The sequence below is a fragment of the Mytilinidion resinicola genome (genome assembly GCF_010093595.1).
Source record: "Mytilinidion resinicola strain CBS 304.34 unplaced genomic scaffold BDZ99scaffold_4, whole genome shotgun sequence".
Lineage (NCBI taxonomy): Eukaryota > Fungi > Ascomycota > Dothideomycetes > Mytilinidiales > Mytilinidiaceae > Mytilinidion > Mytilinidion resinicola.
The window spans coordinates 1,463,991-1,479,382 of NW_022985440.1; the positions used below are offsets into that span (position 1 = coordinate 1,463,991).

At 54.2% G+C, this 15,392-nt stretch overlaps 7 protein-coding genes across 7 annotated transcripts; 4 read left to right on the forward strand and 3 right to left on the reverse strand.

Annotated features, from left to right (window-relative positions):
- Positions 1-55: 55 nt before the first annotated feature.
- BDZ99DRAFT_516793 (AN1-type zinc finger protein) lies at positions 56-623 on the forward strand (the record flags this gene model as incomplete). The annotated part of the gene is made up of 2 exons (XM_033725105.1): positions 56-155; positions 208-623. The coding sequence occupies 2 exons, from the start codon at positions 56-58 to the stop codon at positions 621-623; spliced, it is 516 nt and encodes a 171-aa protein (XP_033581148.1).
- A 596-nt stretch (positions 624-1,219) lies between these two features.
- On the forward strand, positions 1,220-1,752 carry BDZ99DRAFT_232768 (uncharacterized protein). The gene has a single exon (XM_033713530.1). It carries the CDS (start codon positions 1,321-1,323, stop codon positions 1,591-1,593), a length of 273 nt encoding a protein of 90 aa, XP_033581149.1. The 5' UTR covers positions 1,220-1,320; the 3' UTR covers positions 1,594-1,752.
- Positions 1,753-3,273: 1,521 nt separating this feature from the next.
- BDZ99DRAFT_554543 (MFS general substrate transporter) lies at positions 3,274-5,658 on the forward strand (the record flags this gene model as incomplete). The annotated part of the gene is made up of 5 exons (XM_033727130.1): positions 3,274-3,751; positions 3,808-3,876; positions 3,957-4,237; positions 4,303-4,472; positions 4,539-5,658. The coding sequence occupies 5 exons, from the start codon at positions 3,274-3,276 to the stop codon at positions 5,293-5,295; spliced, it is 1,755 nt and encodes a 584-aa protein (XP_033581150.1). The 3' UTR covers positions 5,296-5,658.
- A 923-nt stretch (positions 5,659-6,581) lies between these two features.
- BDZ99DRAFT_232865 (uncharacterized protein) lies at positions 6,582-7,105 on the forward strand. The gene has a single exon (XM_033713532.1). The coding sequence runs from the start codon at positions 6,775-6,777 to the stop codon at positions 7,060-7,062; it is 288 nt and encodes a 95-aa protein (XP_033581151.1). The 5' UTR covers positions 6,582-6,774; the 3' UTR covers positions 7,063-7,105.
- BDZ99DRAFT_232864 (uncharacterized protein) lies at positions 7,106-7,970 on the reverse strand. The gene is made up of 2 exons (XM_033713531.1): positions 7,550-7,970; positions 7,106-7,495 (listed from the first exon to the last, which is right to left on the reverse strand). Exons 1-2 carry the CDS (start codon positions 7,650-7,652, stop codon positions 7,149-7,151), a joined length of 450 nt encoding a protein of 149 aa, XP_033581152.1. The 5' UTR covers positions 7,653-7,970; the 3' UTR covers positions 7,106-7,148.
- Positions 7,971-10,534: 2,564 nt separating this feature from the next.
- Positions 10,535-12,382, reverse strand: BDZ99DRAFT_486150 (high affinity glucose transporter RGT2; the record flags this gene model as incomplete). Its single annotated transcript, XM_033722758.1, has 4 exons — positions 10,535-10,843; positions 10,901-11,550; positions 11,604-11,833; positions 11,883-12,382. The coding sequence occupies 4 exons, from the start codon at positions 12,380-12,382 to the stop codon at positions 10,535-10,537; spliced, it is 1,689 nt and encodes a 562-aa protein (XP_033581153.1).
- Positions 12,383-12,647: 265 nt separating this feature from the next.
- BDZ99DRAFT_516797 (uncharacterized protein) lies at positions 12,648-13,366 on the reverse strand (the record flags this gene model as incomplete). Its single annotated transcript, XM_033725106.1, has 3 exons — positions 12,648-12,980; positions 13,061-13,218; positions 13,279-13,366. 3 exons carry the CDS (start codon positions 13,364-13,366, stop codon positions 12,648-12,650), a joined length of 579 nt encoding a protein of 192 aa, XP_033581154.1.
- Positions 13,367-15,392: the final 2,026 nt, after the last annotated feature.

A 15,392-nucleotide genomic window follows, 5' to 3' on the forward strand; every position in this document is an offset into this window, starting at 1 on the left:
CGTCATCACAGCACGCCTCGCTCCCTCACTCACACTCACGCCTCTACTCGCCGCCATGCCTCGCTCCAACAGCATTTCCTCCATCTCGTCGGCCTCGTCCCTCGCCGAGTCCGAAGAGAGAATGCAGATCTTCGTCAAGAACATTGCAGGCGACAGTGAGTACCCTCCAGCAGCCTCAGCTCCGTTCATCCGGCTAACCAGCAGCAGCAATACCACTCACCGTCCCTTCAAACACCTCTATATCCACTCTCCGCTCGCTGCTCGCACTGCGAACCAACCTCCCGTCGTCAGACCTCCGCCTCGTCTTCGCCGGCAAGCACCTTTGCGACTCCGAGTCTACCCTCGCCGACTACAGCATTGCGAGGGAAGCGACACTACACCTGGCCCTACCTCTGCGTGGCGGAATGCCGCCCAAGAAGATCCGGTGCAGCTACAAAACCTGCAAGGACGCGGCCCAGCGCATCGTCGGCGACTGTGGCTTCTGCTCCGGCCACTTCTGCGGGAAGCACCGCCTGCTAGAGGACCACAAGTGCGAGGGGCTCGAGGATTGCAAGAAAGAGAGCCACGAGCGGAACGCGGACAAGCTCAACTCGGAGCGGACAGTAGCTATCAAGGGGATATAACGGGGCCAAAATCGGGATCGGAACTAGGATCTCATGCTTGGTTAGCAGCACAGCGCGAAATGCTTCCCTTGATTATCTGAAGCGTTTTCGGCAACCGGCGTTCACATGCTTTTGGGAGAATCCGATTTGCGGGTCTAATACTGATTATTTGAAGGGATTGCCCTTCTATATTTTCGCTGCGGTATATGGAGCGACAACTACTCAGGGGCTTGAATAGCTGGAGTAGTTAATACCTTTGACTCAATTCACAACTCATAAACATAGACAACTACACTTTGCCACGTTCGTACACGTCTGACTCTGAAGCCTGGAAGAAGTTTTCCTCATTCTCTTCCCATGTGGCGAGATCGCCTACAGAATCTGGAAAACAACCTGGTCACGCGACATGCACGCCTCGCCCTCACGCTTCTCTCAGGGCTGATCTTGCTGACCCGACTCCGCACCTCTGTAATAGGTTGCTGCTGTAGCACTGCCGCAACTCTCTTTTGGCGCTAGGCTCGTAAAGAGACTGATCTGTTACTATCGCCAGAGCGCTCGCGGCGTCCAAGGTTGTTTCCAGACTTCTCGGCGAACATATTGCATTCTAGACAGCCGAGCGGCCATAGGAGCATCACATTGGCGCCCGGAACCTGCATCTTAGAAGTCAGATGAAGAGCTAGGCACGTGGTACGTGAAGTATTTGGTCGACCCCTAGGACATGTGGCTGCTGACACATAGGATGCTTCAGACATGTCGAAGTGGTTTGCAACGACTGTTGTTTATACAAGCATTAACTATATTGGACTGCAAGAACTGTTCCGACGTTGTCATCGAGTTCTGCAAGACTATGTACCCGGCACCGGTATCGGATGCCCATCTCTTTCCCCGGAATCCTGCTGATAAGATAGATAACAGTGAGTGGAATTTTCCTGCACGAGGCATGGTGACGTTTTCTTCCGACTGTTCGATGCTAGTCATCGGTCTTCACTAGAGTGGACCTCACGAATCATTGTTCGAAACGATTGTTGGATAAAACTCCATGGATGACCCTCCTGGCCTTTGAAAGCGAGCACCGGACAAAGAAAGGCTTTATTGCCTCAGAAGATCGTCCGGGCGTATCTCGGAAAGATCAATTAGAGTTCGCCGGGGAGCCAGAGATGGAGTTGCAATCCTGCCGTCAGGAAGCCCCGGAACGTGTCCGTATTTCCAACCACAATACCGAGACGTGTTCATCTGTCTGTACTTGGCGCTGAGTATCGTCCTGGTACAGCATCTTGGCGACGCTTCCAAGTCGGTCCGGAACACCTGTATGCATCAGCGTCAGGGGGCTGTACCGAGCGTGGCCAAATCCACCCGATTCCAGAACCGCAATTCTTCAGCTCGCTTGCATCCGCTGCCACGGGTCTTTGAGATGGCAGATCTCAATGTGACGTACTTTCCCTTGGCTCAAAGGCTCAGCCCTCCGGGTGACGAGGCAGCCGTGGGACAAGCTTTTCAGGCAATCGACAACTCAATGATTTTCCTTGGATTGCTTCTTCCATGGTAGTATATCTACTCAATGCTTTTGCAGTCTCCGTTATCTTTCCTTTTCGTCTCCCTGCCTAGTCTGCCACATATCTCTGCGTTCATTTTAGCACCCTGATATGTGTGTTCCCATGCCAAGTTGCATGTATCATGCCTAGAAATTACAAATCCCATCAGGCCTACACTTTTCGTCGCACTATCGCTCCGGATTGCTCCAGAAATAAGAGCTAGACACGCCTATAGATGCGGGTGAACAGAAAACAGACGGGAGATTGCATCGATCCTCAGCGGATTGGAAGAAGCCTCCTACCCGCTTGCGGTGGAGCTGCTGAGCGAGCGGACGACAGAATTCCACACGGCTGCGCTTCGCCGTACACTCCGCCAGCTTGCCAAGCGATTGCGGGCCCTCCCGCTCCGCTAATGCGCAGCGGCGACGCCTCCTTGCCGAACGTATCTGTATCACCCATCGGGCACAAAACTCTTGGAGCCTCTCTAGGCAGAGGCGGAGCCCCAGCCCAAACCCCTTTCCGGTTACGTCAATGTTCTCCTCGGGACAATCTGACTCTCTGATGCTCCTCATGGGACCTAGTCTCAACGGAATGTCGTGGTTGATTGTTCTGGAAAGGGGGGAACCGTGGTACCGCGACTGGCCGCCAGCACTCCATTGGTAGACCACACTTTTATCTCTGGCCAGACTACCAGCACCTCCCCGCTAGCTTGGCAGCTCTCGTATTAATCTGCTCCCTACGGCGTACAAAATGAAACGTAGCGGAGGGTGGGTTAGATTCTCGTCTTGGCGCTTCTTGGGTTTCCTCCGTGACGAATGAGCCTGATCATCTTCCCACATAACGTCACTAACTCATGAAGCACGCCAATTCTATAGATACCAACTGATCCCCACTAACTTTAGTGGCTATATATCCCCGCCATATCCAAAAATCTGCCCAAGATTCATTCTTTGATCAAAATCCCTCAAGTCTACTTTCAAAATCGCCATTATTACAAGGGCCCATTCATCTCCATTGAAACCCCTTCGCATTACGGTATATTTCATTATTGGCGCTATTATACAGCTTTGATGCAGTCCATTCGTCATATTTGACCATCAAAACCGAGGCCGTAACACGAAACGAAAATCTTCCTTCGAATGTCGAGCACGACCGCTACGATGGATTTTGTCGAGGCAGCGAGCCAAACGTGTGCCGACGCTCGCATGGAGATCAACTGGCCACGAAGTTGGCGAGCTTACTTCTGCTGGCTCGGATGCTTCTTCCTCATGTTCAACAGCTGGGGCCTCGTCAACGCTTATGGAACCTTCGCCTCCTACTACATGGGCCACACGCTGAAAGACCAGGCCGGTGGTCAACTGGCACTCAACCTGATCGGTTCGACGCAGTCGTTTTTGGTCCTGCTCTTCTCCGCGCCCGTGGGGAGGTTGCTCGATGCTGGACACTTCCGCGTGGTCATCGGCACGGGCGCTTTCCTCGTGCCGTTCGGTTTGATGATGCTTAGTATTGCGGTACCGGCCGAAACGGGTGCGAAAGGAAATTATGCTTTCATCTGGCTCACTCAGGGTCTCACCACTGGGCTAGGAATGGCTTGCTACTTTGTGACTAGCTCTCAAGGTATTTACAAAGCATCGCAACAATGGTTCCATAGCCACTGACTATGAGATATTTAGTTGCTGCTACCTGGTTCCCTCGCCGCAAAGGGCTGGCTGTTGGGTTTGTAGCCTGTGGTGCGAGTGTTGGTAAGTTTCTCAACTCTCGATTAATACCTCAACCCAATATCTCTCCTCGCGAGGACTTCAGAGGATAACGTCGAGTCTAGCTGGCGTCGTCTACCCAGTAATGATACGATACATCACTGCCATCCTTGGGTTTAACAACGCCGTCAGATGCGTAGCCGCAGTCGCAGCTGGCACGGGATTCTTCTCGTTCATCTTCGCAACTCCCGATCCACAGCACGAACATCCACGACCACAAAGCTACCGGAAGCTGAGAACATGGATTGATACCGCGGCATTCAAGAACAGTGCCTTCTGCTGGTACATGATATCGATCGCGTTCCTCTTCGGTGGATTCTACCCTGTATTCTTTAACTTGGAAGAGGTCAGTCAACTTTAGCCTTATCCGCTAGAGACACTCCGAAGTTAACATCAGTTCTCTCTCCTTAGTGGGCAGCAACTCGCAACTTCGGTTACCGTGACGGTCTCGGTGCCGCAAATTCACAGAGCCCGCCGAAGACATCAGGCCACGAAGATCCCATCCAGACCTTCTGGCTCCTAAGCATCATGAACGGATCCAGCACCTGCGGACGTCTCATCATGGCCTTCCTTAGCGACAAGTAAGCATCCAGTACTTCCATCCAACACAAACACACCGAAAGCTAACACTACCCACCCCCCTCCAGATTCGGCCCCCTAAACATGCACATCGCCACGACCCTCATCTGCGCCCTCCTCATCCTCTTCTTCTGGACCTTCGCCGCCTCCACCACCCACGCCATCGCCTTCTGCGTCCTCTTCGGCGCCTTCTCCGGCGCCGTCATCGGCCTGCCGCCCGCAGGCGTCGCCAATATCCTCGCCAACTGCTTCGCCCGCATGCGCCTCTCCCGCTGCGTCTCCACCTCGCGCGCGCCCTCCCTCCACCTCATACCCAACTCCGACACCGCCGCCCTCAACACCCTCCCCACCACCCTCTCGCCCCACGCGCTCGAGAAACTCCGCCAAGTCGCCCTCGACGACGACACCGACGTGGCGTTTGGGCCCCACGCGCGCCTCGGGCAGTGGGTCGGCATGATGTACAGCGGCGCCGCGGTCCCGGCGCTCGCGGGGCCCGTTATTGCGGGCGCGCTGGTCCAGCGGTATAGGGACTACATCACCGTGCAGATGTGGAGCGGCGCGTGTCTGGTGCTCAGCGCGGCGTGCATGGGGATCGCGCGGTGGCATCTGCCGAGCCGCGGGGGGTTGTGCTGGAACGAACGCACAATGAGCTTCTTGCCGTGGAGGGGAGGGCGGAGCGAGGGGGGCGAGGAGAGCGAGAGGGAGGAGATTGTGGGGGCGGTGAGGGGAAGTAGGGGGGTTGAGGGAGAGGGGGAGGGAGAGGGAGAGGAGAAGAGGAGTTTGGGAGGGAGTGAGATTAGGGGGAATAGGTTTGTGGGACGTTGAGGGGGGCGTGGAGAGGGGAGTGGTATGGAGTGTTTCTGAGTGGCGGTGCCCCTTGAACTCTTTTTGGCTTTTGGCTATGGCGTTTGCACGGGTAGGCGCTTCGCTTGGGGAGTTTGACGATTATGTGGTGGGTTGGGAATGGCGCTGAGGTGCTCGCTGATGGGTTCAGCGTCTGATGCATGGTTCTCTCGCTTGTAGCGACTTCATTCTAGTCTTCTAGACTCTAGAGACAGAACGAGACAGGGTATTTCAGGAGTCTTGTCGTTGGCACCAACGACGACGAGCTTGTCTTTCGTTAGATACCCATATATAGATCGACCGATCTCAACGCTACGGCGCAAATACAGGAAACTTTTAACCGCACTCACTCCTATAAACTGGTTTGACTCTTGCATGCGACCGTGACAGGTCATAAGTCTGTGCACACGCGTGTACCACTGCTTGGGGTACCCTATGGAATTTCAAAAACCTACATGCGATGTCAAGTTTCAAGTAGTGCGAATTAGACTGCCTCTCAACTGCCTGGCTGCTTGCTAGCTGGGCTGCTCCTCACAGTGGTGTTGAGTGAGCAAGATTGGAGTCAAGAAGTGATTAGTCCGCGTGCCCAGACTTATGGCCTAGCACCTCTGTACACTTTTCCTAGCACTGCTTTAGGCTCCCTGGTATGTTCTTTCCAATCCGAAAACGACAAGTTTAACACACCTGACAGCTCCCCAGGCCACCCCAGACAGTGTTAGCTCAGACTACCATTTCATATTCCACGGCTGGCTTTTGGTATGGAACGGTGATCTAAAATTAAGTGGGCTTGTGTTAGGGGTATATGCATATGACAGCGGGAACCGTTAAAAGAGGGGGATTTCATGCAGAGCGGGGGACAATCTAAGGCGGGTTTTTCGTTCATGAGAGTAACAATGCGAAGCTTACAAATGCTGTTGGAGTTGGTAGTTAATATTATGGTGTTTCGGGACCCCCTTAATCACACTCGAACTGAAATAGATTTGCCTAGAGCGAACGAATTACACCAACTTCAGTCCTTTCTAATCCTCCAAGCCATCGTTGAAACGGCGGTGTCTTCTTACAGTGCCTTGCCGTAGATATTCGTACACTTTACTGTTCGTGTCTGTGGGGCTCCAACGTCCTTGTAGAACCCAGAGGCAGCAGATACACTTCTATCTGTGTACAGCCTGTTGACGCTGTCTGGGTTAGCCTCACGAGTTTACTAGTTGTCTAAACTACCGAGTGTCTCTTATTTGGAACGCTGAAAGTGCTATGAAGCTCCTCACACAGCGGTAAACAAGTGTACGGATTTCTATGACGAGGCATTGTATAACCCTCAAGGATAGGACGGCGGGTCCCCGAACACCCGCGTCTTCGACCCTCCATATATCCAAAGATCCAGCCGTTCAGAGACGTTGAACAGAAAGCGATCCATGCCGGTGAAGCTCCTCCCAGTTCCAGACATTTCCAACTGGTCGGCTAATGACAAGCCGTGCGCGACCACTGGCCTTTCTCCGCTTTCCACTGCCTTTTTCCAATCCGCCTGCCACTTCTCCGCCTTCATTTTCCCCTGCAGCTCAAGTACCAACGCTTCATCCTCCGAGGAGGGAGTGTCCACCGCCGACGGGTGGTAACTCCATTCTGTATCTGCCTGCGTCGAAGTGGAAGAGAACACTTCCCAAGCATCCAAGTCCAAGAGCCCGGACGACAGCAGCGACCCACGCATCCCTTCTCCAACGGAGCGCTGGCGCCAGGGAGGGAAATTCCTGATTTCATATCCCTAATTAGCAGCCATCCACACACACACACACACACACACACACCCTGATCCAACGCTCCCGCTCGGCACGAAGCACTCACGACACCGTGAACCTCACCAGCGCTCTCCCTCCGCGCGGACGGAGCACCCATTCTGCACTCGTCTGGCCCTCGACCGCGAACCCTGGTCCGATAGCTTTGAAAGCCGACGAGAGGACAATCCAAAGTGCGTGTTTGACAACGGCGGGGCAGATGCGGCGGATAAAGCCCTCTGCATTGATCGCGTCAGGGGTTGCGAGATTGTGCATCACGGTGTCGGCGGAGAGCTGGCGGGCGAAACGAGCCATCCATTTGAGTCGTCTGTTCGGGTCCAAGGCGTGCAGGCGGGTTTTGGAGAAGGTGTGCTCGTAGGGGGGATCAAGGTCGCAGATGTGCCCTTTTCGGCCTAGGGCTCGTGTTAGTTGGGATTAGTTGTGATGGGGAGGTAGGGGAGACTTACAGTCGGAGCAGAGCACTTTGTCGTGGAAGGCGAGGTATTTTAGTGGGCAGTTTGTAGTCTTGCATGCGTCGCACCAGTTTTGGACGTAGCCTTGGTAAGCCATTTTAGAAGTGCATGAATCAATGAGGGGGTGGTATGTGGTGTTTAACGATAGGATAAGCCTTGCGATGTAGCATTGTCATTTGAGAGAGGTGGCCGAGTATAGTTTCTTTCGTCGTTGTTATTACTGAATCGTTCTTGCCTGTTGTGTGTTGCTCCATTATACAGTACCTTGCCATAGGTATCTGCACACTTTCCTGCCACTGCCTGTGGGGCTCCAACGTACTAATAGAAACCGGGGACAGTGGGTACACTTCCAATCTGCGTACACCTTGTTAACGCTGTCTGGGATAGCCTCGTGAGTTTATTAGTTGTCCAAAATGCCGAGCTTGTCTCCTATTCGGAACGTGGAAATCACTATGAAGCTCCTCATGCAGCGGTAAACAAGTGTATGGGTTTCTATGACGAGGCATTGTAGCGAGGAAGGCTCCAATCTTGCTCACTTGACACCTTGCGAGGAGTAGCCCAGCTAATTAGTAGCTAGCGAGCCAAGGAGCACTGCGATTTGCACTGCTTGAAATTTGACATTACACCTAGGCCTTCGAAATCCCATGGGGGTACTCCAAGCAGTGGCAAACGGGTGTAAGACACTCGCCTCTTCCGCTTTCTTGCGAACGAGGCTTTCTGGAGATTTCATTTCATCATGGAAACGGTGGTCTCGGATGGAGCTCTGCAAACACAGGTAAGGTAGATTAGAAGTGTTGAAAGGGAAAGGAAGACTAAAGAGCTTACGAGTTAAGGGCTCATCTTCAGCGTCTAGGCCGAAGGTGTTGTTGGAGGAGGAAAGGTGTCGGCCTCTGAGAGGCTGGAATGTAATGGCGATCATGCGTGCACCTTCGATGAAGGTACGATTATGAGACGCTAGCTGTGCTACAACGGTGCGGATCCGGCGTTTCGAAATGTGAGTGTAAATCTCTCTTTCCTAGACCTTATCAGGACGGTTGTGATGTCCAGAGACCGATGCTGTAAAGGGAAGAGAAACAAGCTCGCCTAAACTTCTTGTCAGGACAATCGCTCAACATCTCACTAAGATTTCCCATATCCATATTATCCGTATTATTTTCTACACTTGGAAAATTCTCTAGGACTCGAAGGATGACGAGGAAGTATCGCTGGCGGTATTGACGAACATGATCGGATTGAAACACATTCCCCATTGTGCGTCACATGCAACAGTCATGAATAGACTGGCATCAGGATCTTCGGCCTTCGCGGTAAAGTCCTCCATAGAAGCCAAGAAATCACCAAGATCATTTTCCTCGTACCAGGTAACAGCCAAGTACATTGGCTTTTGCTTGAAGTCCGGAAGCTTGACCTTCGTCACAATGCCGAAGTTGCTTCCGCCTCCTTTCAAGGCCCGGAAGAGATCGGGGTTGTCGTGTTCATTTGCGAAAGCGACGCTGCCATTCACAAGGACGACCTCGTAGTCGAGGATTGTGTTGCAGACCCAGCTATGGCGCCCATAATTCCAGAAGGATCCCCCGCCGAGCGAGGAAGAAGCCTCCAATTCCAACGATGCCAGCACGTGCACTGGTGACGGAGAGGCCAGCGGATGTGAGCGCAAGGTCGCGGTATACAGAGAGCCAAGTGCTTCCAACACCTATCTAGGAGCTGGAGCTATCAGGGGATAGCTCAATGGTGTTGAGCTGGGCCAGGTCAATCGTAATCCCGTCAACGGTAGAGTAAGCACCGCTCTTAGTGGCGAACGTGGCTTGGTGCCTCACTACAACGTTGATAACAGTGCGCAGGTCATACGTGAAGTATGGCGTGACACGGCAGCGTGGGTGGATGTCTGTCACCTGTTGCAATGTCCAGTAATTGCTTTGCTGGGTTATATATTCTACTGACTCTGCGAAGAAGGGTTGGCCAGGGAGAACTCTACGTAATTCCAAGCACTAACAGTGTTAGCACCCAGTATAGACTTGGGAGGACTTGTGATAGTCTGATTGACAAAACGCATCCAACTTACTCCAGATCTAACTCCATCCGCGGCTTGAAGAACCGTTTGAGTTCCACAAGACCCGACGGCAGGAAATATGGAAATAAACAACCTGACTTTCTGAAAAGCTTCACTCTGAGAAAGAAAGGGAAGTCAATGCGTCGAAGCTATGTTTCTACCTTTGTATATTTCAGCCTAGGAAGTTACCAGAATCCTTCGGGTCTTGCTCGGACGGAGGCGGAGTACGGAGTACCTAGTTCAACTCGCTACGGCACCACACAATTTAGAATACTACGTAGTTATGAGGCATATTCGTTAACGGTCGCGTTGAGTCGTGGACGTCCCCATCGCGAGGATTATCTTGAGCGAAAATGAGATGAAGTCCGAGGTGGCCAAAGCGTCTGATCACGTGCTCCGCACATCAAAATCCCAGAGACCAGGTACTCCCCTCCAGACGAGATGATCTGTTCCAAGTTAGAAGTCCGGAATGCGGGTCGCTGCTTTGGTATTGGATTCCTGCAGCTGTTCCAGACGCTGGGTCTGGGTCCCGGCCTTGTATCACGTTGTGCAACGCATTCAACTCCAAATCCGACCTCATCAACCAGCAACTGAAACAAGTCTCTATCCGATCCCAACCGCATGTACAGATTCTCGAGGCACAGCATATACGAAAAATGCTGGGCAGTAGTGTAACTTCTCAACACTGTCACAGGCGAGACATGGACAACGCATGAATAATCACATGCAATGCAGAGAGTCTCAAAGGTGAAAGCAAGAAAGACATGGTATTATGATGATGCTTCCTCTATGCTTCTATGTCCGATAGGCAAGACCCTAAAGCCATCTACCAGGTACAATGCAGGGAAGGGAAGACCAGTTCACTCCCCGGGATATATCGACCTCGCTCCACGGCAACCATTTAGAAATTCCATCACATGAGAAACTGTTTACACATTGTCGGCAGCCTTATCGGAAACGTGCTCGGTGTTAATGGGGATCTCGAGGTGCTTCTCGGCGATATGCATCTCAGCAGCGAAGGTGGAATGGGGCTTCCACTTGGCCGAGGTGGCGGGAGTAGACTCCTCCAACATCTTGTCGACTTGCTCGAGCGAGAGACCCTTGGTCTCGGGAACGAGGAAGAAGGCAAATGCGAGCGAGACGCAGCAAAGACCACCCCACATGAAGAAGATTTTAGCGCCCAAGTTGGCATCGTGGGGACCATCGCCGACGAGGTAAGGAGTAATAACGGCAATGATCTGTATAGACGATTAGAAGCTGTTTGTTTGAAACACGGTATTTGGGAGTTGACTTACGCAATTCCAGAACCAGTTGGACGAGGTCGAGAGACCGACACCGCGCGATCGGATGGTGAGGGGGAAGATCTCTCCAACAAGAATCCAGGCAGTGGGGCCCCAGGTCATGGCGAAGACGGAGATGTTCAAGCAGATGAAAGCGATCATAGCGCTAACGGCCGCATGGTTGTGCTCCGAGGTCTTCCCGGCGGTAACTCCGATGATACCAACAATGAACTGCATGGTGATCATGCCGGCGGAACCGAAGATGAGGAGGGTTCGGCGACCGAAGCGCTCGACAATGTAGAACGACACCGGGGTAGAGCAGACGTTGACGAGGGTGGTGATCAAGGAGATCAAGAAGGGGTTGGAGATGGAGCCGAGCTGTTGGAAGAAAACGGTGCCGAAGTAGAAGATGAAGTTGATACCAGTGAGCTGTTGCATCATCTGGAGACCAACACCGAGAAGAGTACGGCGGATGTTGGATGATCCGTCAGTGATCTTGCCCTTGAAGCAGTTGGCCCAGCCACCAAGGTAGGTGGTTTGCGGCAGGATGGACATCTCGTATTCGTGGTTGGCAATGATCTCAGCAAGTTCATCCTGAATGTACTCGGAGTCAATGGGCTGACCGCGGACAGAAGCCAGTGCCTTTGCGGCTTTGTCGAGCTTGCCTGCACGTGATTAGCGTACGAACATGTGAATAGATGAAATCCCTGTTGCTTACCCTTCTTCACGAAGTAACGTGGGGACTCTGGGAGGATAGCAAGACCGGTACCGAGGATGATCGCCCAGAGGAACTGGACAGCAATCGGGATACGGTAGGAGCCAGTGTCCTTGCGGTTCTGGGTGGCATACACAACGCAATTGGCGAGAAGGATACCGATGGTGATGCAGAATTGATATCCGGCGACGACGGCACCACGGACCTTCTTGGGCGCGATCTCAGACATGTACCTGCGATTGTTAGCATTGCGACAGACGACGAGGATGGGGAGGCGCATACAGGATGACAATGGCAGAGATGAAACCAACACCGAGACCAGCGATGATACGACCAGCGGCCATGACGCCGATGCTCGTGGAAGCAGTCTCGAGGATACAACCGACGGTGAAAATGAAGCAGCCCATGATGATGGTGGTTCGGCGACCAATGAAGTCGGCGACGTCACCAGCAATGATGGCTCCGAAGAAGGTACCGGCGGACAGAATTGAGGTGGTGAGAGACTGCTCCCACGCGGGGACCTTGAAGGCGTCCTTGTAGGCCTTGTAGGCATCGCTGCTGGTGTCGCCGGGGAACTTGACGGCGGGATACTCTTTGCCGGTGTACTGCTTGATGAAGTAGGGCATTCCAAGAACACCTCCCATCCAGCCAGTGTCATACCCGAAGAAGATACCGCCAAAGGCAGCAAAGGCGACAATGAGGTACGCGCGCACAGTCACGGGGGCTTCGACGCGGTTGACATCAGTCGTGCCGCTGATGGGGACAACTCCTCCGCCCGGCATGGTTGCGGTTGTGTTTGTTGATGGCGTTGTGTTTGGTGGTGGAGCTTGTGTTTGGTGGTGGAGCAAAGAGGGAGGAAGTGAGTGAAGTGAGTGAAGTGAGTGAAGCTCTGCAACAAGGCAAGAGCGGGGCCCGGGGAGGATCAAAGAGCTGGGGATGGAGTCGAAATCACAGATCGTCGTGGGCGGGCTCTATTTAATACATGTGTCCCCTGCGCTGGTGATACCGCAGAGAGCTGTGGCGCTTTGCTGCGGGTACAGTAGCATTTTATTTGGACCTATCCGGAACAGGCTGCACATCCTTCGAGAAGGATTGCCAGCAGCCCGAGCCAATGCCCGGCTCCCAGACGCCCGGCACCAGGCTCACGGCGGCTGAAAGCGCGGCTGGTCCTTGGGACGGATCCCTTGCTGATTCCAGCTGGACTGTCACGAGGTGGGCGGCCAGCGGGGTGAACAAAGGCGGCGGAGGTAGAGACCCCATGGGCCAAGGGATCGTGGCGGAGAGATCGTAAAGATGGGGCAAAGCGTCGGGGAATGGGGTCGAGCTTGGGGTCATGGGGGAGGCATCAAGCTTCGTTGGAAGGCGCTCTAGCCGTCTGGCCTGCAGACATTTCGTGCCGCCAGCGACGCCATGGGCCCGGGAGCTCCTGCGAGCGAATTACAACGAGATTACAGGCGGACCAGGGCTTGATCCAGTGAGCCTCCGAGGACGCCAGACGCGCTGTGCTCGCAGCGGTGGCCCCGCCACGCATCCTTCCCGTGCCTTGCGCTAGGCCCCATGATGGCGGAGGACGCTCGCCGAGGTATCTCATTAGCGGCGCGCTTTGTCGTCGCTGGAGCTGTGGAGCCGAGTCGTGGTGTTTGCGCCGCTCCTCACGAGGCTGGTGACGCCTCCATACGGAGGGCGAAGTTTGCAACGCCAGCGAAGAGCAGAGACAGGGCTGTTGTAGGTTCCGGGACGGCCTGCAGTCCTCCAGGATGTGGCATGGCCGTGCCGCGACAATCATAGACGTTGCGGGCCTCTGGGCAGGCTGATCATCCATGGCTCAGGTTATGGATGTGCATGCTGCCGCTCGAAGGAGTCTATCACAGACTGCCAAGGCCAGCTCCGCTACGAGATGCTTCACACGCACTGCGAGCTCCACATGCTCCCAGTCCCGCCGCTGCATGAGTCCATCCACGGACTCGAGACGCTGCTGGCATCATCCTCCGCAATGCGGGCGCTACTATATGCTCCGCTACTGATTGGCCCCGTGGCAGACCACTAGATTGACACCTCTGCACCTTTGAGGGTTGCATGAAGGGATGCGGCCCGGAGTCAGCGCTCTGGATGCTCGCCCGCTCCGTGCCCTTGTTGTTCTCCCTGTGCCGTCCAGGCAAACCCCCAGTCAGACGTCGTGCCAGGAAAGGGCCGTTTGCGGCGTTCTCGAAGTCTGCCGTGCCACGGGGCTCAAGATGCGCGGCGACGTTGTTTCAAGGCAGTTGGCACGCAGGACGGAGGTCCCGATAAGCTTGGCTAAGACTCCTCTTGGCCGCCTGATCAGGAACACCAGTGGCTTTCTTACATAAACAAGCAATTGGATCAGAGTGCGTGGCTGCCGGCTGGTGCAACGGCGAGCCAGGGGGCGAAAGTACGCCTCAAGCCTCTAGCCCTGCAACCTTTCCGCCTTCTCTCGCAGCGCCGATGAAAGCAGCATGCACCTCTCCGATCTAGAACGCCACCGACGAAGTCTGCCAGCTTTTCCAGCTCGATGTCTGCTTAGTCACCCGCAATTCGCCCAGCTGGCGCTTTTCTAGCCGAACATCAACCGGACAACTGCCGTGACTCCTGGCAGACGGCCCCATCTCTCAGCCCTCACCGCCTCGTCTTCAGCTGCAACGAGTCTGTCTGGACGGGCGCGTGCCATCGAACATCACGCCGGCGTGGCCCCAGCCTGGAGACCCCAAGCCCCGACCTCCCCAGCCCCCGAGCATCGAATCTCGTGCCGCGTGCATCTACCGTAGCGTTTTCCTAAGGACGACTTCTCCGCCGAATCTAGCGAACGGCGCCATCTCCGAGTTGCGTTCGCGTAGTTGACCTCCTGCCTAATGTAGAAAGTAACAAAGGTCACCACCTTGCCATACCACCTCGTCTCTTCCCGCAGCGTGTTTTCCATGCACCCCGCGGCGGGAGGCGTTTTATCTCGTCGCCAGCAAGCCGTTAACTGAGGGGATGTATCTCCGCATTTAGGGGCTGTTCCGCAGCACGGCCAGATCCTGGGGAAGTTGGGCCTCAAACCGCTCCCGAAATCGCTCCCTTGCGCGACTGTCAGGCCAGAAAGTCATTAGCGCCCTGTTGCGTGCTTCGCGAGGTCGCAGTATTGACGGCTCCACCAGCAGAATCGGCACGCCTCCGTTTGAATCGTGTTTGTTTGTGGGGACGTCTGGAGCCGGCTGTACTGCGGGCACATGTAACTTCACTACACGTGCATGTGCATGAATCAGACCCTGAGCCTACGAGTGCGGCGTGGACCTGTGGAGTGGAGTGAACATGTGTATGTCCAAATTGTGGGTCTGTTTCCTCTCCACATGGTGCCAACAACCTCACGTTCTAGATCTCTTTATTTCAACTTCACCGCTTGATCCTTGGCTGGATTGTGGGGCAAATCTATGCAAGAGTAGAGGCATATCTGAGAGAAAGATACCAATCTGCCGAAGTCGGCATTGGTATACGTTAGTCCGTTGGCACTTGTATGCCACCGCGTGGAGGACCACGATGCATCTTCAAGACCGTGGATAAGATGTCAAATTGTCATCCTGACCAACCACTTCCCCGCTGGGGAACCTCAGAAGAGTCTAATGAGGGTCCATCCGCAGTGGCAAGATCTCGCGCATCTCCAGGCCCCTAATACCCATGCAACACAAATTGTGGCGAGAAAGTGTCAATACGCTATCAGCCCTACTGCATGCTGGCTTCAGTGTCACCAGCAGAACAACAAGGCTACACTTACGGACTGATCGCCAAAAGCACCCT

Bases quoted from the DNA above. Each gene is read 5' to 3' on its own strand.
- BDZ99DRAFT_232768 (XM_033713530.1), top strand. From the start codon at position 1,321: ATGTGGCTGCTGACACATAGGATGCTTCAGACATGTCGAAGTGGTTTG.
- BDZ99DRAFT_232865 (XM_033713532.1), top strand. From the start codon at position 6,775: ATGACAAGCCGTGCGCGACCACTGGCCTTTCTCCGCTTTCCACTGCCT.
- BDZ99DRAFT_232864 (XM_033713531.1), bottom strand. From the start codon at position 7,652: ATGGCTTACCAAGGCTACGTCCAAAACTGGTGCGACGCATGCAAGACT. The intron at 7,496-7,549 runs GTAAGTCTCCCC...CACGAGCCCTAG, and splicing joins CAAAGTGCTCTGCTCCGACT to GCCGAAAAGGGCACATCTGC.